The 25408-nt window shown below is 34.8% G+C and overlaps 3 protein-coding genes across 5 annotated transcripts; all 3 read left to right on the top strand.

Annotated features, from left to right (window-relative positions):
* Positions 1-256: 256 nt before the first annotated feature.
* LOC144453072 (uncharacterized) lies at positions 257-8134 on the top strand. The gene is made up of 10 exons (XM_078144345.1): positions 257-298; positions 1251-1348; positions 1865-1978; positions 2654-2697; positions 3713-3867; positions 4367-4416; positions 4990-5085; positions 6313-6452; positions 6646-6856; positions 7954-8134. Exons 2-10 carry the CDS (start codon positions 1297-1299, stop codon positions 7974-7976), a joined length of 885 nt encoding a protein of 294 aa, XP_078000471.1. The 5' UTR covers positions 257-298; positions 1251-1296; the 3' UTR covers positions 7977-8134.
* Positions 8135-12425: 4291 nt separating this feature from the next.
* Positions 12426-16873, top strand: LOC144453030 (fucolectin-1-like). 2 transcript variants are annotated; one of them, XM_078144294.1, is made up of 6 exons: positions 12426-12557; positions 13195-13307; positions 13905-13988; positions 14328-14351; positions 15678-15908; positions 16456-16873. In XM_078144294.1, exons 2-6 carry the CDS (start codon positions 13250-13252, stop codon positions 16680-16682), a joined length of 624 nt encoding a protein of 207 aa, XP_078000420.1. In that variant the 5' UTR covers positions 12426-12557; positions 13195-13249; the 3' UTR covers positions 16683-16873. The 2 variants fall into 2 exon arrangements, with proteins under 2 accessions (XP_078000420.1, XP_078000422.1); XM_078144296.1 differs by having other exon boundaries at positions 12431-12557; positions 13192-13307.
* A 1818-nt stretch (positions 16874-18691) lies between these two features.
* On the top strand, positions 18692-25112 carry LOC144452884 (fucolectin-1-like). Of its 2 annotated transcripts, none has more exons than XM_078144086.1 (7): positions 18692-18835; positions 19671-19771; positions 20368-20448; positions 22226-22240; positions 22757-22792; positions 24042-24278; positions 24658-25112. In XM_078144086.1, exons 2-7 carry the CDS (start codon positions 19714-19716, stop codon positions 24876-24878), a joined length of 648 nt encoding a protein of 215 aa, XP_078000212.1. In that variant the 5' UTR covers positions 18692-18835; positions 19671-19713; the 3' UTR covers positions 24879-25112. The 2 variants fall into 2 exon arrangements, with proteins under 2 accessions (XP_078000212.1, XP_078000211.1); XM_078144085.1 differs by having other exon boundaries at positions 20362-20448.
* Positions 25113-25408: the final 296 nt, after the last annotated feature.

The following is a 25408-nucleotide window of genomic DNA, read 5'->3' as shown; positions in this document are numbered from 1 at the left end:
GTCAAGATGTATGCGTTGAGCCGTATACGCGTTTCTATGGGTAGATTTATTAGAATGATTTTCATTTGTTGAATTAGAGTCATCGTTTTTGTTTATTTTTTATAACAACACTTTCCGTGTTCTAAATTGACCCGCCGATGTGTGTCCTGACTCCCTGTCAGCAGATGGCAGTTCATATACACCAACAAGACTACCACCGAAGCCAAAGGACAAGAGAGATGGTGATTTGTCTGCTGTGCAGCCGTCAAAGAGAACATGTCTGACGCACATATTCGACAATGATCCTGGGACAATGAATGTTTGTAAACATTTTCGTTGTTTTTTTTATGTATGTTAATTTTATGTAGACAATGTTTCTGGTGTTCCTATTCAAGTAATTTGTTACAGTAGTACATGCTTTTTCTATAAAAGTAAATTACCAGTGTATGAGTATTGAGAACAATAATTGACGTGCAATACAGATAGCTTGTATTCTCCAGTGTAGAGAAAATATACATTGTACAATTTGTACACCATCATTCATTGTGACCTTTTGACGTTTTAATAGAAATTTTCTCTATATATTGGAAAATGTGTGTGATATTACATGTAAAATACTTTTATGTCTGTGAATCTGCCAACCTTAAATCATTACATAATGAGTGGTGGCTAGAGTGGGCTACAAGCTATATATTATGGTAGCCCCATGGCAAGAATTGGTAGTCTGTGGACACTGGACCTCTGGTAATTTCAAGCTCTGGCAAAGTGCTGAAATATCAAGATTAGAAATCAAACTGCAAGAGAAGAATGTGACACCATAAAAAACTTTGTGATAAAAGAAAGGGACCTAAATATCAAGAAACTTGAGCAGGATGTCACGACTAATTGTGAATTTAGTGTTCAGAGTACTAAGAAATCAAAAGGAATTATTAAGGGCCATTTTAGATACTACACAGGAATTATTTATGTTAGATTTTTAGCTTTGTTATAATTTCTTTTTCCAAATAAACTGCTATTTTTCAAGAAAGATAGGACCGATCTAGCAGGTAGAGATTGTCTGTTGTGTATGTGTCGTTTACCGAATTATTTTGGACTGCGAGACTGCGCAGTAAGGTTTGGGTTAGGAATGTAGTCAACTAGGAATGTCTTTTAGTACAGTACTGGGTTAAAGACACAACCCAGTGTGTTGGCCCTTAAAAGTCAATTGTACAGTGATTATAAGTTAACTACAACATGTGAATCATTACTGTTTGTGTCTGAGTTATTTACAGTGGACATATCGAATACGAACCATGAATAGGTGCAGCCTGTCTCAACATGAACACAGAGCCAGTCACTTGGAGCGCCCTCTCTCCAGCATATAGAAAGAGTATTTAATTATTTATGTCTGTCTGTCTGTCTGTCTGTCTGTCTGTCTGTCTGTCTGTCTGCCTGCCTGTCTGTCTGCCTGCCTGCCTGCATTGTATTCTGTGTGTGTGTGTGTATGTATGTATGTATGTATGTATGTATGTATGTATGTATGTATGTATGTGTGTGTGTATGTATCTATCTATCTATCTATCTCTCTATCTATCTTGTTTGGGTATGTAGTCTGTATGTACGTATGTATATACATGTACGCACGCACGCACACACTCATGCATTACAAAGTTGGGTAATGAATATTTTTTAAAGATTTAACTACAAAAGATCAAAATACGAAGGTCAGGCTAACAGATACTGCTAGTGACCCTTTATCATAGACCCCGTCTTTATCACAACCTGTCGTCCGGTTTAGCAGCCTATGACCCAGAGAACTAGACAATAACTGGTCGATGTCATCAAATCTATCAAATGTATTGTATTCAGACTATCACCTGATATAGTGTTATCTTGCATATACCAGCCATACAGGTTTCAACAATAGCCCTGGCTACGACAAATCGGCGTACAAGAACATACAGACATCTCAGGATGTGGACTATTTTTGTTATTTCGGTTACCATGGTAACTGCAGCAGGTAAAAAGAACAATCAACTGTTTTCACGTATTTTCATGATTCGTCGTCAGTCGCAATGCCAAATCATACTTATGATTATTTAACTGTACTGAATAGAGATGTTATTCTAAAATATATAATAGACCAGAGTAGTGGTTAAGAAATTGTAGTTGCAGAGCTTATATTTACGTATTACGATATATTGAAATACAATGTGGTGAGAAGTTAGCTGCTTTCCTGATCTCCGTTTCAGTCAGCGAAATTATTACATACACGGCAGCAGTTAAAGTTTAAAGGATGACCTGGTTAATGACATTAACGTTGTTGCCTGGACTTCTAATATTTGCATTGTCGTAAAACTATCTGTCCCTTTTACGGCAAAGGCCTAGAGGTTGTGTTTGAAGGAATTATGCTCTGGCAAAAATGACAAATTTGTGCCAAGTCTGCTGATTTCGGGGTTGGGGCAGATCTAGAGCCTAAGTCCACTTTTCTAATCTGGTAAAAACTGGTAGACCGCATCTGTCTACCTGCCCGCCTGTCTGCCTGCCCGCCTGTCTGTCTGGCTGGCTGTCTGTGGGTTTGTTTGTTTGTTTGTTCATCGCGCGTTTGTCCCAACAACCCTATCTTCGAATGAATTGTACACGTTCACATTGAATAGTGTTTTATTTCATATGTTAAAAATTCATATTTTCACAGCTAGCACAGGACATGACTCGTGGTACGGCAACATGTATGATGCAGTGAGTAGTTATTTGTTTTTAAATCTTGAATAATATTTCAAAGAATCAAGTTTTCAAATGTTAAAAAAAAACATCTTAGAAGTATAATTATAAGTTCATGTCAAAATAAACACAGGTTTTCACGTTATTACAGTGACACTAGCTTTTTACTCATAATTAACCTTGATTAAACATTCTTAATAGTGTAATGTTAATGTTGATGAATACTTTCAATAACCTACATTATAATTCTCACTGGCATTGTTAGAAGTGTTTTTGCATCATAGGGGATTCTTTGACATCAATCAATCAGTCAATCAGATTTTTATAGCTCAGATTTCTAGAGTAAGTTGTTATAGGTTTATGGTTTCAGGAAGTCTGTACAACATTGTAGTTAAGCTTGGCTGATAGGATTGCTTGGATTAAAGTACAACAAATATCGTTGATGTTTTGCCTTATAGATATCTTGTATATCATTATGCCATACTGTCTCTTCCCCATTGTTTCAACAAATTCCGTTTAACGAGACACCTTTTGGGTGAACGTTGACAAAAAAAAATGCTAGAATTTGGATTGTAACTATGTCACAGACACAGTATGGGTCTGTGTCAAATAAATAGATTTCCATAAATTGTTGAGGGAAAACAGCAGGTTATTTGGCCAAGATGGGGGAGATGTGATCTATATTGAATATGTTACCGATATAGAGTTGCAGAGGGTATTAGAAAAATGACGGATTAAATTATGTTACATTGTTCTTAACCACAAATGATCAATTCATAGTTACCCTGACCAGTGTGGGAGGTTTATTTTATCGGTAGCTCCAGATTAGGTATTACGCTAACCACAGATAATCCCATAGTCCTTTGCGTCTGAGCATGCTCAGTCTTGATCGCAAGTTCCCTATTGCACAGGTACTAGTCAAACTAGTGGGTAATAGTCTAAGAAGATTAATAAAAGCAATATAAAAGCATATTCTGCAACAAGTAATAAATAAATAATGATGATACAAAATGCCAAGAATTCATTTTTACAGGACTATTCCTTCCCATCATTGTACCGTCGTATGTTGTACAAGCGAATGCATCACGCCACCGTAGAGAAGACGAACCCGGATGTGAGCAAGGATAAAGTTGACCGTCCCTGGCTATTTGCTATTCATCTCTGGAACGGAGATCATAACGAACACATGTATGTATATTGAACTTGTCAATCACCCTTGCTTCAATTCTTTTACAATGGAGACCAGCTGACTTGAAATAAAACGACTTCTAGCTTGTTTAAATACCATCGCTACGTTGTATCGTCTTCTTTGGTACGATAATAGACAAATGTGTGTATAATGACACAAGCTTTAAGAACATTGCTACATTACCTTTGCTCGAGCTATGATTATCTTAGCATGCCATCAACAGTGTGTATACACTAACAATGTCAATTTTGTCTGGCAGGTCTATTAATTAAAATGTAACAGTTACTTTAATGTTTTTACCGTTACACGATAAAATGTTATAATCTTAGTAAGGTTTTCTCACGCCGGACGAAGATTTGTCTCAATTTAACCAAAATTGCGTTGTAGAAATGAAAAAGCAACCATATACTTCAAGTTAATTACTTCGAATGCAGTGATATGCATGTTATGTTAATAATTGTTCTAGTAATTTATGTCATTTTCGATTTTCCGTTTTAGAAATGAAGAGGGGAAATTTGAAGGATTCCTCTTAGAATTGATCAATGCAGGTTAGCATACGTCATCTGATAGTGTACGCACTGTACGTCTCTGCAAGAATTAAGTTTTATGTTGAATATTGTACAAACCAGTACACTATATACTTTATTGACATTGTCGTAAAAAGAGAGACCCCTTTTCGACACTCTTATCTAGCGCCAGGACTTATTTTTCGTTGGGTCAGAGAAAAACATTCTCTGGCTGACGCCAGGAAAATACTTTTTGATTTCATTGTAAACACCCCACTTGATGGTGAATGTCACTATCTGAAATTCGATCGTTAGTTGGGAATTATGTTTATTTAAAGAGCGCTGGATGTAATGATTGTAGGTGAGAGAAAAGGTTTAGCGGAAGGAATATTCACAAGTTGAGTTAATTTGAGTGAGACTAGAGAGATAATGAGTTAGATAGTGAATTTGATCATGAGTTGGATAGTGAGTTAGTGAGTCAGATAGTGAGTTAGATAATGATTCAGATAATGAGTCAAATAATGAATTAGATAATGAGAGATAATGAGTTAGATGAGCTAGATAATGAGTCAGATATGGGGACATTGACGTTTGATGTTAACATTTATGTTACAGTTTGTAACCATGCAGGCAAACACTGTGAACTTGTGTATGATAACGTCAAAAACTGTTACCACCAGGTCGAAGGTCAAAGGCCAGTAGCTGGAGGAGGTAAACATTTGCATACTGTGTATATCTATATTCTCGGTACCGGAAATAGAATATTACTGCCTAGGCGTGTCATAAAAATATCTGATTCCTTGTTCAACACCATAACTCCCGCTCCACGCTCTTCACATGCATTACTATAGTCGCATGCATATGTGAGAATAAGTTGTCCGTCTTGTTCTATATGCATACATACATACACACACAGATACGTACGTACATACATACATGCATACATACACACACATACACACATACACATATACATACATACATACATACATACATACATACATACATACATACATACATACATACAAACATACATACATACATACATACATACATACATACATACATACATACATACATACATACATACCATTTTTCCTGATAATTATTCTTAATTACCCTGTGTAGGTATTCTTGGGGGATGGTATGATGGCTGTGTTGGTTATGTGAAATCTCCAGAGCGTGTGGCACTATTTGACTTTGTTGATCCATTGACCCATTACGAGTACAGTTATGCCAAATTCTATGTCAAAGAAGGAAATCCGACGGGAGTGGACCCAACCAAACTCTCAAATGTTAAAATCGGTATATCACTTGTTTACGTGTTTATGTTTCATCTACTTCATTGGCCGGTGACACCATAATCGTCCTCTATGAAAACATGTACATATGTGCAAGTGACGTCATAATTGTTTTCTTTCCTATAATTTTTGTCTATCTAACTATCTATCTATGTATCTGTCTGTCTGTCTGTCTGTCTGTCTGTCTGTCTGTTTTTACATTATTTTAAGTCTGAATCCTTTGCCAACACACAAGGATGAATTGTATGTGAACAGAATTCTTCAAACTTTAAGAACTATCTGTGAAAATAGCCGCAGCGCATATCAATAAGAACATCACATACTGTCACTATAACATTTAAGAGAACTTCAGTGAATCGACTCATCCGAGCAGAGAAAAGCCTTAATTTTCATGACGTCATCATGACGTCATATCCGACAATTCGTGACAGACGTATAAACAGACTGAACGTGACGTAGTGTTTCAAACGAAATAAATAAATATTTTTAGCCATATGACCACTTTATGGTACATGATTACGTTTCCATAGCATTCTTATAGTTATCATTGTCTTTAAGTGTAAATTGTGCATCTAGATGTTCTACATGACATCATCACGACGTCATTTCCCATAATTACTGTATATTTTCTACACAGGGTTCATTGAGGGTCATGTGTTTGATGACATCTGCCTCATGCAGAGTGATAAGGTGCACGGAATCGAGATGTCTGCACCAGAGAACAGTGTGTTCTACGCAGACCAATATCACTTGATACGTGGTTTGCAAAAGGAGGAGGTGTGTGTTTTTCTTCCGACACAAGTTTATATGAGAGACGCGACATTTTGACAATACATGTTTATTTTTTTCTACTTGCTTATATTTTTGTATTTGGTGACCTTATCTAACTACATTAAAATCATTGTCATAATGATTGTTTTTTAGAGCAGAATACATAAACAGGAAGTAGTAAACACTTATTTTATTTCAGGTTGATGTGGTTTTCGTAACACCTCGTTACGTTCCGAAAGAGGAGGAACACGTAGAAGAGATCGGACCAGCAATCACATGCGGTGACCCCTATTTATACGTCATCACTCGGAAAGGGAGCCCTCTACGTCAGTGGTTTAACAAATCCTTGACTGAAATGAAAGAGAGTGGGGAATATTACAAAGTGTGTAAAGACAGTGGAAAGATACACGGTACGATTTTTCATATAGACTATTATCACATGTCATTTAGGAAAGCGTCTAACTTGTTCACTGCCAGTACATCATTAATTAGCTGTAGTACCTGCTAACCCTCGTATCACTAGCTTGGCTTGAGAACCGTGGTCAAGTTCTTACAATTTGAATATGTGTAACCAATAACCTGATTGGTCACAGCGTGTAGTGCCATGACAACGTTATTCAAATATGTGTAAGTCATTCTATAAATATGAAGGCACATCAGACTCAGATTTCTTCAGGTGAATTTATATGTTTAAGTGTTTGATAACGATATGGGGGTGGGGGTGGGGGGGGGGGGGTTGGGGGGTTGGCGGATTACTGAATCAGCCTATGTTAATGATTTTCAACAGAGGGCTAGGAGGTACGACAACTAACGATGTATCTCACCAGGGCAGTGAACAGGATAGAAAATGAACCAATTGACCATCGGTATTCAAACCTAGAATAAGATTACTACTTTAGGCCAAAAAAGAGAGCCCATACAGTCTGTACATCCGGGGGAAACCACAAAAATAACTCTTCATACTTTAGTGATGACAAGTGCAGAGCCAATCATGAACAAGCAAATGACATCTGCCCCACATACACACTTGCTCTAAAGTACTTAATAAAATGACCAATAACTGCCAAAAATAGTAGATTGAGTGACAGGTTTGTTGAGAATTAAAAAAAAAATTGCGTCGTCGCACCACTTTAGACAAATAATAAACTGTCCTGACCAGAAACAATACTTTTCTTTTTTTGGCCTGATGTATCAGTGGCTCAATCCATTTAAATACTATGACGTCATGAGTACTAACGTTTTAACCAACTCACAACGTATTTTTGATAGGCCAAGCGATTTCGACTGCAAACTGTCAGTAATGTCCATTCTATGATAGAGGGCGCTGTTTGTGATCCCATCACAAACTACATCTTCATGTAATTAATCTTGCAATCGAATGACCGGCAGCAATTTTTGCTTATAGTATATTATCTCCCAACATTACTCTAAATTGGTCACTTAAAGTATTCTTTCATAATTCACTTCATTACTTTCTGAAACAATTCTATTTTTTATCTATCTGTAGGCCACAAATTTGACTGTGTATAACTGTTTGCATATACATCTACCCACCCACCCACCCAAGCAAACCATGATTTACTGAGACGACATCAGATGTTTGAACTCGTTCCTTTACGAGTTCCTCCGAAACCACCCGAATTCCTCCGATTATACTGATATCGAAATGTATTACGACTATGCTAATTCTGGATTTTTTGAATAAATATTAAAATAATTTATGACTTTGTCGACTGCAGTTTTCTTAGAGTTAAACATAAACAATGAAATTATTCTCCAAATATATTAATAGAGCAGTTTTAAAATACATTTATAGAGCGTATTGACAATACTTGAATCACGAGAGATGGGGGGGGGGGGCATAGTCAGTCTAAGATTATATTCAAGTCAAGTCTAATTGTTGTTAACCCTTATCAAAAATAAGCATACATGTACACACACCGACACACATATACACACACCTACATACACATATACACACATACACGCACACCTACATACACATATAAACACACATAGTCATATGTGCGTGCGCACGTACATGCATACATATACATACATATATACGTACATATTGTGTACATAATACATACACATCCATCCATACATACATACATACATACATACGTACATACATACATACATACATACATACGCACATATACATACATACACACACATACACACATACATACATACATACACACATACATACACACATACATACATACATACATACATACACACATACATACATACATACATACATACATACATACATACATACATACATACATACATACATACATACATACATACATACATACATATGTCAAGTGCAGGGTATTGACTCCATTTTGCGACCGACCACATTTTTTTGAATACTATATACATGAAAAATCACTCGCACTTTAATATTAATGTCTTACAATCTCTGTCACAAATTGCATTTTATCATCTCTATAAACAACTAAACAGCAACAATATTTCTAAAATTATGTGAAAATTGTAAATATGGGCTAGTACATACAATTTTTTTTTTAAATGTTCTACATTCAGTTTTTTTAAAAGAACAGGTTTTACAGATCTGCCGATGATGTGCGAGAAGGGAGGTATCTAAGAAACGAGGAAATCATGATTGGATGGGTGAGAATGAGTTTCTACGCAGAAACAAGTTTGCAGGTTTGACCCAAACGTTGTGGACAACGTTTCGAAGCTAGCTTAAACCTAACGATATCACTTGTGCATACAGGTAAATGTACCCTGCAAAGTAAACAGCAGAGCTAAAAACCTTCACTGGTTCTCTTTTACAACCAGCTTAAGTAACTATCTATGGTACAAATAGAATGGTATGAATATTAAATTGATGCTGTCACCCTACTATATTTTAAGCCTGTAACGCCACGTTGATCACATCGTGACTACAACTACACAGAGTATTGAGCAAGTCGCTTGAAATGGGTAGAAACACGGACAAGTCTTACTTGTCTGTGGTAGAAATAAGGTGCAGAACATACATACATACATACACTAAGTCTTGCTTACTTGTCTGTGAAAAAACATACATACATACATACATACATACATACATACATACATACATACATACATACATACATGCATGCATGCATAAATACATCCATCCATCCATCCATCCATACAGACAGACAGACAGACAGACAGACATATATACATACATACATACATACATACATACGTACGTACATACATCCATACATCCATACATCCATCCATACATACATACATACACAAGTACATACATACATACATACATACGTACATACATACATACATACATACATACATACATACATACATACATACATACATACATACATACATACATACACACACACACACATACATACATACATATATACGTACATACATCCATACATACACACACACATACACACACACACACATACATACATACATACATACATACATACATACACACATACATACATACATACATACATACATACATACAGAAATATATAATTACGTGCATGGTTACACATTTCCACACTTAAACGCTGTGTCCTATACGAAATGGAAAATGGTCTTACAAATTTGTTTAAAACTAGGGTGTCCAAAGATGCCTACATACGTCATCATGATAAATATGTACGTGTAATTTAATAAATGAAAAAATGGAAATTGTGGATATTGGTGTAACTCTCTATTCATTAATAACTGTTGGCTATATTAATTAAACAAAAGTCTAATTAAATATCAAAGTGTTATTTACTTTTGATATCCTGTGCAGTGTTTTTTTAGTATTACATTTCAGTAGATCCACTATTAGAATATTGCAATAACGGTACGGTTACTAATACTGTGCATAGAGCGAAGTGATGCTTGATCACACACACACACACACACACACACACACACACACACACACACACACACACACACACACACACACACACACACACATACATACATACATACATACATACACACACACACACACACGTCAAGTCATTCAATGTAACTAATGTCGTTAATACTAATGTGATTAAATAACTAAGAATTACACCTTACACACGCCAAGTTATTGTCTTTGAACTGAAAATATGGGTTATATAGTCTAGTCTTTCTGCGTCATGACAAGCCGTGTCTACGTAACTTGTTCGTTATGGTGATCAAATATGGAAATCTTCCAAAACACGACGATCTTTTTTTTTATTTGTCATAACTTCTGCTAGAGGTTGTGTGGCTCTATTATTCCACAATACTATTTCTCCATTCAGCCAAAAACCATGTGTGACCTTCGAGCTTATTATTACAAGGGCATGCCATATTTTAGAACAAGATATTGTTCAGATTATAGCAATTTCCATTCAAGGGAACTATCAGTAATTACCAGCGGGAGGGCCAGGAAAGTGTGGCACTTTTGACATTTCGGTTTTCGAGTGAGGGACAAAGTTTGGAAAATGTGATAAGTGGAGGGTCATATTTTGTTTTGATACATTTTATTGTCTAACATTGCATTATTTTGTGCTTTTAGCATCCCACTGCTGCCAGACCGGTTAGGGTTAGGATTGGAGTAATATCAGCTCAGATAAATCAAATCACTGCCGACAACCATATAGTCAAATAGTAGCCAGTTAAGGAGTGAGTAAAGCAATGGATCTCACGACAGTGAAATGGGAATTGTTGAGTAAGATATTAGGGATAATGTTGTGGGATGTTGACCTCATTCCCGACCACATCGGGAGTGTACTCATCTAGTGTTTTAAAGTGTTTGCCTTTAGCTTCGCCAATGAGATCCAAAGACATGTATTGAGTAGTGCAGTGCCTTGACATAAATTCAACCAGGTTGCGGTAGTATGAAATAACCAATGCCTTTCAAACATTCAACATGGTGGCAGCGGTGGGATTAAGTCCTTACGTTGATTCTAGATCTGGGATTCGTGTCCTTTTCCATGTTTGACTGAATTTTAACACATGTATTTAGATTAACAAGGTGAGGGCCATGTTGTAGAGATTTGTGTTCAATGGAAACTATACATCAGTGAAACACTATCACAACAAATCACCAGGGTGTGATTTAGATAAAAGTAAAATCACCACGCTAGCATAGTTTGAGAGCTTGGCAGAGTCTTACCACGTTACAAAATATGAAAATGAAGTCTAATATGATATGACTTGTTGATGACTTTCTTGAATATTTTTTTTCACAGTCACTGTATGTGATTTGACAAGAAAATGTTTCAATTTTGGTAAGATTTTTCTCGCATTGCAGAGTTTTAACAAGATTGAGTAGGAGCCAGACGACATTTGTTTTCATATCAACTGGCTTCTATATTATCCTTAGATAGGTCGTTGTTTTCAAAGGTGTAGCAACGTACAAAGTGGTACAAGGCCACATAAAATAAATTTTGTGTTTTCGCTAACCAAACCGACGCTATTTTTAGCCGCAGACCGCAGCCATGTATGTTACATTGAAAGGGGAAGAAGTTGGTGAGAAGTCACTTCTATTTCCGTTTAAATTTCATCATCCTTTACTATTAAAATAGTAAAACAAAATGTGAAAATATACTTTCAATTCCATATAAATTGTCTTGTCTACATATCTTTGGTCATCTTTTAAAAAAAATCTCAGATGGTTTAAGAGTGACACTGTAAATAGAATTTATGCGGTACAGTCTGCATATTGTGTTCGTCTACTTCACGTATTAGATTCTATACCCTTTGTTGTATTAATATCAAAAAATGTCCATAACCAGAAATTTTAATTAAATAAAATGAATTTAATTAATGAATAGATCCAACTATAGCATTGGCAATTAATGTGTTCTTTTTTGATGTGCTTATACCAGTAAAATCTGACATATCACCTCCATCGTACCATGTTGCGTTGTGTACGAATCCTTATATCAATACCAGTGGGAAAGATGGCGTATTTTTAACTTTATATCGAATTATTAATTTACTAGTTATGTTTGATACAGAGTATAAATGTCAGTTGTTCCGAGCTCTAGTATTTTAGATCTGCCAACTACCCTTGTGACTTGGTTGAGGTACTGTGATCTTGTAACTTCAGCACGTAACAACGTTTTCGCAGATAATTGCAAGGTAAGATACTTTTTAATATCAGGAAATGTAAGATTCTTTTGTCCTGCTGACTATCCTGAACATTAGAGTTGTTCTTCAGTACAACTTTTAGTTTGTTGTTTTATTGGAAGTCCATTGCTTCAAATATCGACTCGAAGCACAATGTTCTACAAGTGACAACGTGCACCTTCATCTAATTCTGAGCCATGCTCACATGAATGAAGTTTTACTATATTGCTAGCGAAATTTGGGATGGATGTCACATTGGGGAAAGAAGTACTGTAATACTTGTTATCTGACGCATTGGAAGAATTTAATTCACCCTTTTCTCTCTCGATTTTGATCTAAATTTTATTTTCAATTAAAAGCTAATTCAACGATTTACCGACTTTAGTAAAACAGAAAAAAAAAGTTGAAAGGTTGTGTTATGTGAAATATTGTCATTTTGAAAAAAAAGAATAGCATCTTTGATTGTATAGACATAGATTCATGCGTATTAACTTTTTTCAATTGGTACACTAAAGCAACCCGATCATCATGGATTTTTCACCACACTGGCTAGTCAAATTTTACTCAAACTTCAAAGAAATGATAAAAGATTATGTGCTACCTAATCTACCTTATTTCAGTCATACATGGATTTTTTTTATCTCAGCAGCTTGAATTTTAAAAATTACACCTGCTCGAAGTAAAACGAAGACAAGAGTGTAAAAATGAGACTGTTAACAGTATTAGTTATTGCAGTTATCGTCTGTGCAGTATCAGTGACAGGTATATAGCATATATCAATTATGCGATATGTTTTGAATATTCATTTTGCTCTCTTTTAAAAAAATAAATTTTCTGCTTTATTTTACATTCAGTAAACTGAATATTAACGAGAAGAGATTAGAATTAATGTCATTCTGAGAGACATTATTAAGATCAGATTGAAGTTTTGACTAACATGCAAACAAGACCTCAAATATGAATATTGTAAATGTATCATAACAACGACACCTCAAATAATGACATTGAATATTACACCATGCACATAGCAGGTAGTACGCATTCGAACAGAAAATATGGGTTCATTACATCGTCATTCTACTTCAACACACCGTCTGAGGTACTCAAAACACTGTATGAGATAAAACATTCAGGGTGGTTATTATATTACAATTTGTTTTACATTTAAGTTAGTTATACTTTATCCCAGCATTTGCTTCATTTCATCAAGAAATGATATTCTTGCTTTGTTAGTAATAATTCTTTGAATCCTTTTTGTCACTCGCACGTTCCTTTTTTTGACAAAGGGACATAGTGGGAATTGAATGTCTAATAATTCATACAACCGTTTCCCCTATTTTATTTTGCCACGATGACTAGGAAAGAAATGTCTTTGTCGTACGTGTGGTAGTAGACCCACTACTCCTGAGCCGCCTGCACCGAAGACGACGCAGGAACCAGTTGGTATGTATTTACTTGGCATTTTAACAACATTCAGTGAATATATTATTGGTTGTCTGATCGCGAAAAAACAACACCCCAGTTACATCTTGTGAAATTACGTAAAATCTACCTATTGCCATTCGTTTGGTGTCTTTCACGTGAATAATGTAACGACCCAAAACACCAAAGAAAAAGTAATCTGCCTTTTCTAATATGTTTATGCAAATGAGAAAGGATCTTTGCTAATGAATATAAATTAAACGAAGTATTCTTAATCTTAATTTGCTTAAATTTATTAATTTATTAATTAATTAATTAATTAATTAATTTATCTATTTATCTGAATATTGTTTTCTTCAGTCATAGCCACCACGGAACCTCTTCGTAAGTAGACTTTCTTTGCATTTTAATTCATTATTTATGTGATTTATATTTGAAAGTGAGTTTTCAAGTAGTAAACTGCTTGAGTCAAACCGTAATTTCGTTAAAATAAATAATTAAACATAATTCATTCTTATTAATATACTGCAAGATTAATTACAGCATTTGCAACATTATTTCTATTTTCCACCATCATTTAATGAGACATGTCTGCATACATACATACATACATACATACATACATACATACATACATACATACATACATACATACATACATACATACATACATACATACATACATACATACATACATACATACATACATACACGCATACATACATACATACATACATACATACATACACGCATACATACACACACATACAATACATACATACATACATACATACATACATACATACATACATACATACATACATACATATATACATACATACATACATACATACATACATACACGCATACATACACACACATACAATACATACATACATACATACATACATACATACATACATACATATATACATACATACATACATACATACATACATACATACATACATACATACATACATACATACATACACACAATACATACATACATACATACATACATACATACATACATGCATACATACATACATACATACACACACATACATACATACATACATACATACATACATACATACATACATATATACATACATACATACATACATACATACATACATACATACATACATACATACATACATACATACATACATACATACACACAATACATACATACATACATACATACATACATACATACATACATGCATACATACATACATACATACATACATACACACACACATACATACATACATACATACATACATACATACATACATACATACACACAAATGCGCATGCATACATACATACATACATACATACATACATACATACATACATACATACATACATACATACACACACACTTGATGTATGTAATAATTACAAAATTGTCATATTTAAGTTATTATAATCATTATTCTTGTTATGTTGTCTTTCATGTGTAGACATGTATAATTTTTAAAAATCTCTCAACAGTGTCTAGTAGAATTATTTCAGCTATCTACATTACGTTGATATTTAGACATTCTGTCTATCAACAGTTTGAACTCACATAAGCTATAAGTTTATACATTTTGTTATTATTTATTATTATTGTCTGTGATGAAGTGTAATAAATAAAAATGAAAAATAAATCCAAACTTAACCATATGCACTAATTTTCTATTTCTCTCCAAGCTTGTCCATTCACTATAAGTAACGTTGCCCTGAATAAACCAGCTAGTCAAAGCAGTCTCAAAAAGAATACTGACCACACGCCGGATAAGGCAGTGGACGGTGACACATCAAGCTACTTGAGTGATGGATCCTGTAGCGAGACCCATCGAGAAGACGACCCATGGTGGAAAGTGGATCTGGAGCAAAGCAAAGATATATTCGAGATTGTCATTTACAATGAACAGGAAAGCGGTATGATCACGTTATTCAAAATCATATATATATTAAGGGAACGTGGACCTGATCTGAAAATGTGTTGTATGCTATTTTTTGTACAACTGTGGGTACAATAATACAGTAAACAGGCGATCGAGGGTTCAAACCGATTTTTCAATCATTGATGTCAACGATCACGTTAGGCTGAGTTAGGCCTAAAAAATTATTGTTTGGTTTCGGTTACCTGACCCCACCCAGCTTTTCACTACCGACAATAAACTTTTTTTTACGTATTCGAGAAACAAATAATAAAATCGTAAAAAATGTAAAGTCTCGCGAGAAATAGTGGATGCGGAAACTGTCATCAACTTTCAAAGACACTCTATAACTATTCTTCCAATCTGTAATGGCTTTACATCTGATAGGAAGAAATAAACAACACAGAGACCATTTGGAAAACAATGGAAAACTTGAATTAGCACTTACACAGAAAAAAAATCAGAACTACATTGTTGGCTGCTACTGCTGAAAAATAATTAAAACATTTTGCCATTTTCTGACAGAGAAGTGTCTTTGTTTTCAGCCTATCGACTGAGGTCTGCTATCGTACGTGTCGGTGATAACGCAGACCACAGTCAAAATCCCCAATGTGGTGACCAAGTTCTTGGCAAGATGACTGACGAGAACCCTATTAAAGTCCTCTGTGCCAGTGATTGTGAAACACCAATGGGAGGGCGATACGTCAGCATCCAACTAACAGACGAGGAGAGACCTCTTAGTCTATGTGAAGTTGAGGTTATGGCAGGCTAGCTGATTACGAGTCAGGCATCGTCATCAAAGAGATTTGCATAACCATTTAAACTTCGAAATTTTAGACGCATATGCTATTTCCTTTTTTTCGTTTGAAGAATTCGAAATGACGTCACTATCATGGTATTGATACAGTGGTGACATGCCGTATTTTAATAAGTTGCTATGGTAACTCTTACTCTTTTCCCTTCCTTGAATAAACTATTGAGAAAATGACAAAGTGTAGGTTTATTTCAATAGCAGATGTGCTTGCAGGAATGGGTAAGCGAATGTGTTTAAAAGTCTGTCAGCTGATGAAATCCACTCTTTACTTTTAGGTGAGCTACATTTTTTACATCATGGTTTCATATTCTCTTTGGCACATTAAAACTTTAACATATAGGTATGATCCCGTCATTGAATTCAGGATTATCTATCTAGAAGTGACGAGAACGTTTCAAGATGACATTCTTCGATGATGTGTTCACAGTCTGGAGTTCAGATATGTTATATCTATTATACACTTGCATATTATACACTTGCATTGCCTGGCTATGAGGGCATGTGTAGACGTCTATTACCCAGAGAATTGATCGCTGAGGGAAATAGTTGCTAGACAACAAGAAAATGGGGTAACATGACGTTTACTAGTGCCCGATCAAAGCCAGTCAATAAGTGTTTCATAACACATATCCTGAGGTATATATATATTCTTTCCATAATCAAAGCAAATCATTTCACGTCTCGGTTCTCTGCAATCTGATTAAAATCTGATGTGGTGAAAGCAGCTAAATGCTTTATTTACCTCTATTTCAATCATTTTGTGTCTTTTGTTTTTGTTCCGAGTGATTGCCGCCTTCCCACACGCAAAACGATGGAAATAGAGGTAAATAAAGCATTTAGCCGCTTTCACCACCACAGATTTTTAATCAGATTGGGTTCTCTGGTGAGGGACTTTGATTCATAGTATTGTCTAACCTACCATTATTTTGTGATTTTAGCATCCCACTGCTGTCAGACCGGTTAGGGTTAGGGTTGGAATAATAGCAGACCATATAAATTGAATCACTGCCGACAACCATATAGTCAACTAATAGCCAGTAAAGGAGTGAGGAGAGCAATGGATCTCACAACAGTGAAATGGGAATAGTTGTGTAAGATAGGGATAATATGGGATGTTGACCTCATTCTCGACCACATCAGGAGAGTGTACTCATCTAGTCTATCTAGACGTTGTTGCTTTTAACTTAAAAGCCAATGAGATCCAAACACATTTATTGAGTAGTGCAGTGCCTTGACATAATTCAACCAGGATGTGGTAGTAGGAAATAACCTACATGTATGTCTTTAAAATATTCAACATTGGTGGCAGCGATGCCATTTTGCCAATTTGTTTTCATGTCAACTGGCTACTATAATATCCTTACACAGGTCGATACTTTCAAAGGTGCAATAACGTAAAAATGATACAAGGCCACATAAAATAAATTATGTGTTTCCCCTAGCACAACCAACGCTATTTTTAGCTGCTGACCATAGGATGGCAAAGCCGTGTATTGTACATTGAAAGGCGAAGAAATTGGTAACAATTTACTTCTATTTATGTTTAAATATCAACATCTTTTACTATCAAAATAGTACAACAAAATTTGAAAATATTGTGATTTTATGTAAATTTTCTTGTTTTGGTCATATTTGATAAAATCCCAGATGTTTTAAGCCTGTAAATTGAATACATACACCACAGTCTGCATATTGTGTTCGTCTACTTCACGTATTAGATTCAATTCTAATTCGTTGTATTAATATTTAAATGTCCATCACCAGAAATTTTAATTAAAAAACACGAATTTAATTAACGAAAAAACCCAACCGGAACATAGACAATTAATGTGTTCTTTTTTGATGTGTGCATACCAGTAAAATTTGACTTATCGCCTACATCGTACCATGGACAGTTATTTACTTATCCCTATATCAATACCAGTGGCAAATTAAAGAGTGATATTTTTAATTTTAATATCAAATCATAAATGTACTGGTTTTATTTGATACAGAGTATAAATGTCAATTGTCTTGAGTTTTAGTATTTTAGATCTACCAACTTCCCTTGGTTGAGGTACTGCGTTCTTGGAGTTTCAACACATAACAACGTTTTTGCGGATATTTGAAAGGTAGGGCACTTTTTCATATTAGGAAATGTAAGATTCCTCCATTTTTTATTGACTATCCATTACTACTAGCGTTGCACGTTAATATTTTACAACTTTATTCAGGTTTTTAGTGAAAGTCTATAGCTTTGAATACCGACTCATAGCGTTATGTTATACGGGTGACACCTAGCACCTCAATCTAATTTTGAGCAATGCTCATATAAATTAAGTTTTACTCTATTGCTAGCGAAATTTTGGATGGATGTAACATTGGGAAAAAAGAAGTACTGTAGTACACATTATGTGAAGCATTGGAATAATCTCTCTCTCTCTCTCTCTCTCTCTCTCTCTCTCTCTCTCTCTCTCTCTCTCTCTCTCTCTCTCTCTCTCTCTCTCTCTCTCTCGCTCTTTTGATCTAAAATTTATTTTTAATCAAAAGCTAATTCAGCGATTTACCGAATTTAGCAAAACAGAAAAAAGTTGAAAGGATGTGTTATGTGTATTATCTGTCATCATTTTGAAAAGAAAAATGGCATCGTTATAGACCCATAGATTCGTTATAGACCTATAGATTCGTGCGTATGGACGTGTTGTTCAATTGGTCCACTACATATGTAAAGCAACCCGATTGTCATGAAGTTTTAACCGTAATATAACATAAGGCAAGCAAAACTAGCTGGTTAAGTTTTACTCAAACTTCATAGAAATGATATCTGTTTGATTGTGTTCCCGGTGTCTTTCCCCCTCGGAAACTTCGAAAACATTACGTGCTACTACTTAATTAACTTTCTAAATCCACCTCGTTTCACGATCAGTAATACATGCATTTTTTTTATCTCAACTGATTGAATTTTAGAAATTACATCTGTTCCAAGTAAAACGACAACAAGAGGGTGAAAATGAGATTGTTAACAGTACTGGTTATTACAGTTGTAGTCTGTGCAGTATCGGTGACAGGTATGTAGCATATGTCAATTGTGCAATATTTTGTATGTTCGAATTAATTTTTGTCTCTGTTGATGATTTTCTATTACTACTGTGACATTCTACATTCAGAATACTGAATATTATTCAGAATGGATTATAAATACTTTTTTGAACATTTTTTCAGTTCAGTTTGAAGATCACATTCATTTTTGGCTAAAATGCAAACAAGACCTCAAAAATGGATTATGTGAATTTATCATAAAAAACGGCACCTCAAATAATGACATTGAATATTACACCATGCACATGGCAAGTAGTACGCGTTCGAACGGAACATATGGGTTCATAACATTGTCATTCTACTTCAACATACCTTGTGTGAGCCAAAACATGAAGGGTTATCATTATATCACCCAACATTTACATGTCCTAACATTTGCTTCGTTGTACCGAGAAATAATATTCTCCTGGCATAGTGTCCAGTAGCCTTGTCAGTGATTTTCTTCGTTTACTTTCTTTTTGCCACTCACACTTTCCTTGATTGGACAAAGAAACATGTTAGGAATTGAATGTCTAATAATTCATACAACTGTTTCTCCTATTGTTTCTTTTGCCACGAGGAGTAGCAAGGAAATGTCTTTGTCGTACTTGTGGTAGTCGCCCTACTACCCCTAAGCCTGCACCGAAGACGACGGAGAAACCAGTTGGTATGTGTTTGTTTGTGTGTAGTTTGTCCTAATGTAACACAAGTTTGTGAACACATACATTGATACCCACGGATTTGGAATGTTTCAAACAACCCATTTCATGGCAGTGGTCACTGTCTCTGTCTGATACAACCACCTAGAAACCAATCAGAAATTGCATATTCTACACTTTAGCAAGAATGCTATTTATCGCTACATTTGGCTACACAAAGTAAACTATATCAAAGTACTGCCAACTAGACACAGACATACAGGCGCCAATGTCTTAATTTGATGTCTGTATGATGACGCATTATTACTGTGTTCATTCAATCTTGTAATCTTAAAGTGTAGCATGTTTAGTTTCTTATTTTTTATCAGCTTATGTGGGGTTGTATCAAACAGAGCCAGTGGACACTATTATGAAACGGGCTGTACAAAACAAGTTTTTGAAATATAATTTTCAATTTTCACAACCTATATTGAATTCATGAACAATTGACCTGCCATGTTTGTTTAACCCGGTAACCGTTCATATCAATAACAAGTATGACCAAAATACAGGTGGCAAAGGTTTTGCCTGAAAGACAAACGCCAGGTAACCCCCCCCCCCCGCCCAACAAAAATGGTTTGATAATAATAAAATATGAAATTATAAGAACATACAACGTGGCTTGTATACAGAGGGGTACACCGTTCCTAAATGTTCTTTTATCGATAATGTGCTTGAATAAAATGAACAATTTACCAATGTTTCATCCTAGGTGAATACCAGCAAATTGTCATATTTCGCCCACCTTGAAACAAAAACAAACAGTAATGTTTACTCTACATATTACAATATGGAATATTGCGTATTACTAAATTTAATATCGTATTCTATTATGGTGTTGTTTTTGTGAAAACACATATTACAATATTTCAATATGAAATATTGCTTATTACTAAATGTAATATTATATTCTGTTATGATGGTGTTTTTTTGTTTGAAAACACTTATGATATTACATTACTAAAGCCTACAGACTATGACATAGCCACTACCTAGACATTGGTTGAGCACCAATTTATTTTAAAGCGTGAAAGATATTATCTCCCTTCCATATAATAGTCTAATTAAAAGCTACAACTGGGAATTTTTTGAAACTGGTTTCTTAGTTTTCATGACCTTCAAGTAATATCATACATCCTGCAAAACATTAAACCACTTGTGGGTAAAATTATTTGTGCAACTGTACACATAATATGATATACAAATCAAATCAAGTCGATTTTGACATCTACATTTTAACAATTTTCGGTATAAGTTGTCTGATCGAAAAAATATAATATTCCAGTGACATCTCGTGAAGTTGTATAAATTATACTTATTGACATTCGTTAGGTGTCTATCACACGGATAAGGTATTTGGCAATGACCTTAAACACCAAAGAGAAAGTAATCTGCCATTTCTGATAAATATATATATATAACTACCCCTGATGAGTGAGGAATACGCACCTCACGAAACAGTTCTAGTATCTGTAGGGTCTATAGCATATAATTTGGTTCAAATTTTCAAAACCTGTATATAATTCGCTCTACTACCCGTATTGAGCACTTTTATGTGGTTTTATCTACATCCAGTCAATTATATATATATATATATTCATGCAAATGAAGGATAAGTAAAGATTATTGCTCATGAGTATAAATTAAAAGAGGAATTCTGAATCATAATTTGCTCAAGGTGATTAATGTACACATTATCTGAGTATTCTTTCTTTATATCTTCTGTCATAACTTCCATGGAACCAGTTGTTACTACCGTTCGTAAGTATAACTTTTTATAACTTTCAACTATTAATTAATGTGATTTAAGCTTGGCAATGTATCCCCAAACTGCTTCCATCAAACCATACTATTTGAGATATATGCTTACTAATATACAGCAAGATCAACACTATTTGCATCGATATTTCTTTTCTCCATCATTTAATGAGACATGTCTGTTTGTATACCTACCTACACACACACACACACACACACACATACATACATACATACATACATACATACATACATACATACATACATACATACATACATACATACATACATACACACACACACACCCACACACACAGACACACAGACACACACACATACATACATACATACATACATACATACATACATACATACATACATACATACATACATACATACATACATACATACATACATACATACATACATACATACATACATACATACATACATATATACAAGACTGTCCAATATATTCTTCGTTGTAGTCAACATTATCTTCCTTTTTTTCGCTTTTAGCCGAAGAAATTACAACTATGATTCCAACACTCGCACGTAAGTTGTCTGGTTGCCATACCTAATGTTATAGAATTCCCTTACAACCTGTACATTTAGACATGTAAAACGATTTGTTTAGATGAGCTTGTGGATAACAGACTTCACAGTTAGGGAATGGTTTATCGGATAAGAACTGAAATGCACTTGATGTATGTAATACAAAGTAATTGCAAAATTGTCATATTCATTGGTAGAAATCTTCCACCTGCAGGCAAATTGGATTGGTGTGTAATTCCTTCGAATCAAAATCATATTGTACAATTATCAAAAATCTCTCAACAGTGTCTACTATAATCATTTCAGGTTTCTACCTTACGTTTCTAGTGAAACATTCTGACGTCATTCCAACTTCTAATTAAGATTTCGAATCATGTTGGTCAACAGGTCGAAATCACACAAATTATACATAGATGAGATAGCAATAACATGATCACATTTTATGTTTTAATTTTAAGTTTATAATTTATTAAACGATAAATGTTATTTATTTATTTATTTATTTATTTATTTATTAATTAATTTATTTATTTGCTTCTTAATGACAGTTCTTTGTGTATATTTATGTGGAATCCGTGTTTGTCTAGTATTTTATATCATCATTTGTATTGTATTGTATTGTATTGTATTGTATTGTATTGTATTGTATTGTATTGTATTGTATTGTATTGTATTGTATTGTATTGGTGTATTGTATTAGTGCATTACATTGTATTATATTGTATTGTATTGAATTACATTGTATTGTATTACATTATATTGTATTGTATTGCATTGTATTGTATTGTATTGGTATATGTATTAGTGTATTGTATTAGTGCATTATACTGTATTGTATTGTATTGTATTGTATTGTATTGTATTGTATTGTATTGTATTGTGTTGTGTTGTATTGTAGCTCATACATTTGTATTGAAGCTTATGCATATGCATTGTGACGTATCATATTGTTTGTTTACTCTTGCCCTGTAAGCTGTATCTATGTTTGTAACAAAAGCACGGCAACATCCCTGGTCAACATACTATTTGCCTGGGTCAATACAATAATCATATATATTCTAATATGTATTTTCAAAATTGAATTTAACCGAATATGGAACATAAATTACAAATATTGCGAGTATATATGACATGATAGTTGTTTAGGAATTTAATGAAAAATGAAACCCAAATTAATTTTAACCCCAACCTTAAATCACACCGTAACCCTAAATCCAAACTTAACTACATGTATATGTATTTCTCCCAGCCTGTACATACCCAGTCACTATAAGTAACGTCGCCCTGAATAAACCTGCTAGTCAAAGCAGTCTTAAAAAGAAAACGGACCACACGGCAGATTTAGCAGTGGATGGTGACACAACTAGCTATTTGAGTGATGGATCCTGTAGCGAGACCCATCGAGAAGAAGACCCGTGGTGGAAAGTGGATCTGGGGCAAAGCAAAGATATATACGAGATTGTCATTTATAACGAACAGGATAAAGGTACGATAACTAAATTCGAAATCAGTATGTATGTTAGGCCAAAAAAAGAGAGAGAATAATTGTTTCTGGTCAGCGCGTGAATCACTTAAATGCCCTCGCGTCAGTCTTGTTTGGTGTGTTTGTCCTGCCCATGCAGTCTGCAGATCCAGGGGGAATCACAAAAATAACCATCCCTACTTCCGAAGCCAGACGATAAAATGTAGCAATGTTAGTGAGATTTTTGTCGAGCTAGGCGACGTTTTGTTTTAGGGTTTATGATTTTCGTTGTAGTTGTGTTATACGGAGAATGGAACTACCGGAATATTGTTGGTTTGCTACTGCTGACAAATCAATAAAATATTTTTGCGTTTTTCTGACGGAGAAGTGTCTTTGTTTTCAGCCTTTCGACTGAAGACTTCTATCGTACGTGTTGGTGATAACCCAGACCACAGTCTAAATCCCCAATGTGGTGCCCAAGTCCTTGGTAGGATGACGAACGAGAACCCCGTTATAGTCCGCTGTGGTTGTCAATCACCAATGAGAGGGCGATACGTCAGCATCCAACTAAAAGACAAGGAGAGACCTCTTAGTCTCTGTGAAGTTCAGGTTATGGCAGGCTAGCTGAGTACAACGAGTCAGGCATAGTCATCAAAATGATATGCATAACCATTTCGAAATTTTAGCCAAGAGGCATATACTATTTCATTTTTTCTTTTGAGGAATTCGACATGATGTTACTATCTGATGCTAAGCGTCTATTGATAGTGATGCATGCCTTATTTTAAGTTGCTATGGTAACTCTTGGTTACGCTTTTCCCTTCCTTGAATAAACTATTGACTCGAGAAAATGACAAAGTGTTGATTTATTTTAATAGTAGATGTGCTTGCAAGAATGGGTAAGCGAATGTGTTTAAAAGTCTGTCAGCTGGTGGAGTTCTCGCTTTATTTTTTGGTGAACTACATTTTTTACATCATGGTTTCATATTCTCTTTTGCACATTAAAACTTCAACATATAAATATGAATTCATGGTTATCTATTCAGAAGTGACGCGAAAGTGGAGTTCAGTTATGTTATATCTATTATACACGTATATTGCCTGGCCGGCTATGAGGGCACGTGTAGACGTCTATCACCCAGAGAGTTGATCGC

This window comes from Glandiceps talaboti, chromosome 23 (genome assembly GCF_964340395.1).
Source record: "Glandiceps talaboti chromosome 23, keGlaTala1.1, whole genome shotgun sequence".
NCBI lineage: Eukaryota > Metazoa > Hemichordata > Enteropneusta > Spengelidae > Glandiceps > Glandiceps talaboti.
Note: the sequence above shows the minus strand (reverse complement) of the source record. Positions and strands in the feature narration are given on the sequence as shown.

Excerpts from the sequence above, each read along its gene's own strand:
- LOC144453072 (XM_078144345.1), top strand. The coding sequence starts at position 1,297 with ATGAACACAGAGCCAGTCACTTGGAGCGCCCTCTCTCCAGCATATAGA. Across the intron at positions 1,979-2,653 it reads TACCATGGTAACTGCAGCAG|CTAGCACAGGACATGACTCG; the intron begins GTAAAAAGAACA and ends ATATTTTCACAG. Across the intron at positions 5,086-6,312 it reads AAGGCCAGTAGCTGGAGGAG|GGTTCATTGAGGGTCATGTG; the intron begins GTAAACATTTGC and ends TTTTCTACACAG.
- LOC144453030 (XM_078144294.1), top strand. The coding sequence starts at position 13,250 with ATGAGACTGTTAACAGTATTAGTTATTGCAGTTATCGTCTGTGCAGTA. Across the intron at positions 13,308-13,904 it reads CTGTGCAGTATCAGTGACAG|GAAAGAAATGTCTTTGTCGT; the intron begins GTATATAGCATA and ends CACGATGACTAG. Across the intron at positions 14,352-15,677 it reads AGCCACCACGGAACCTCTTC|CTTGTCCATTCACTATAAGT; the intron begins GTAAGTAGACTT and ends TTTCTCTCCAAG.
- LOC144452884 (XM_078144085.1), top strand. The coding sequence starts at position 19,714 with ATGAGATTGTTAACAGTACTGGTTATTACAGTTGTAGTCTGTGCAGTA. Across the intron at positions 22,793-24,041 it reads TATGATTCCAACACTCGCAC|CCTGTACATACCCAGTCACT; the intron begins GTAAGTTGTCTG and ends TATTTCTCCCAG. Across the intron at positions 24,279-24,657 it reads TTATAACGAACAGGATAAAG|CCTTTCGACTGAAGACTTCT; the intron begins GTACGATAACTA and ends CTTTGTTTTCAG.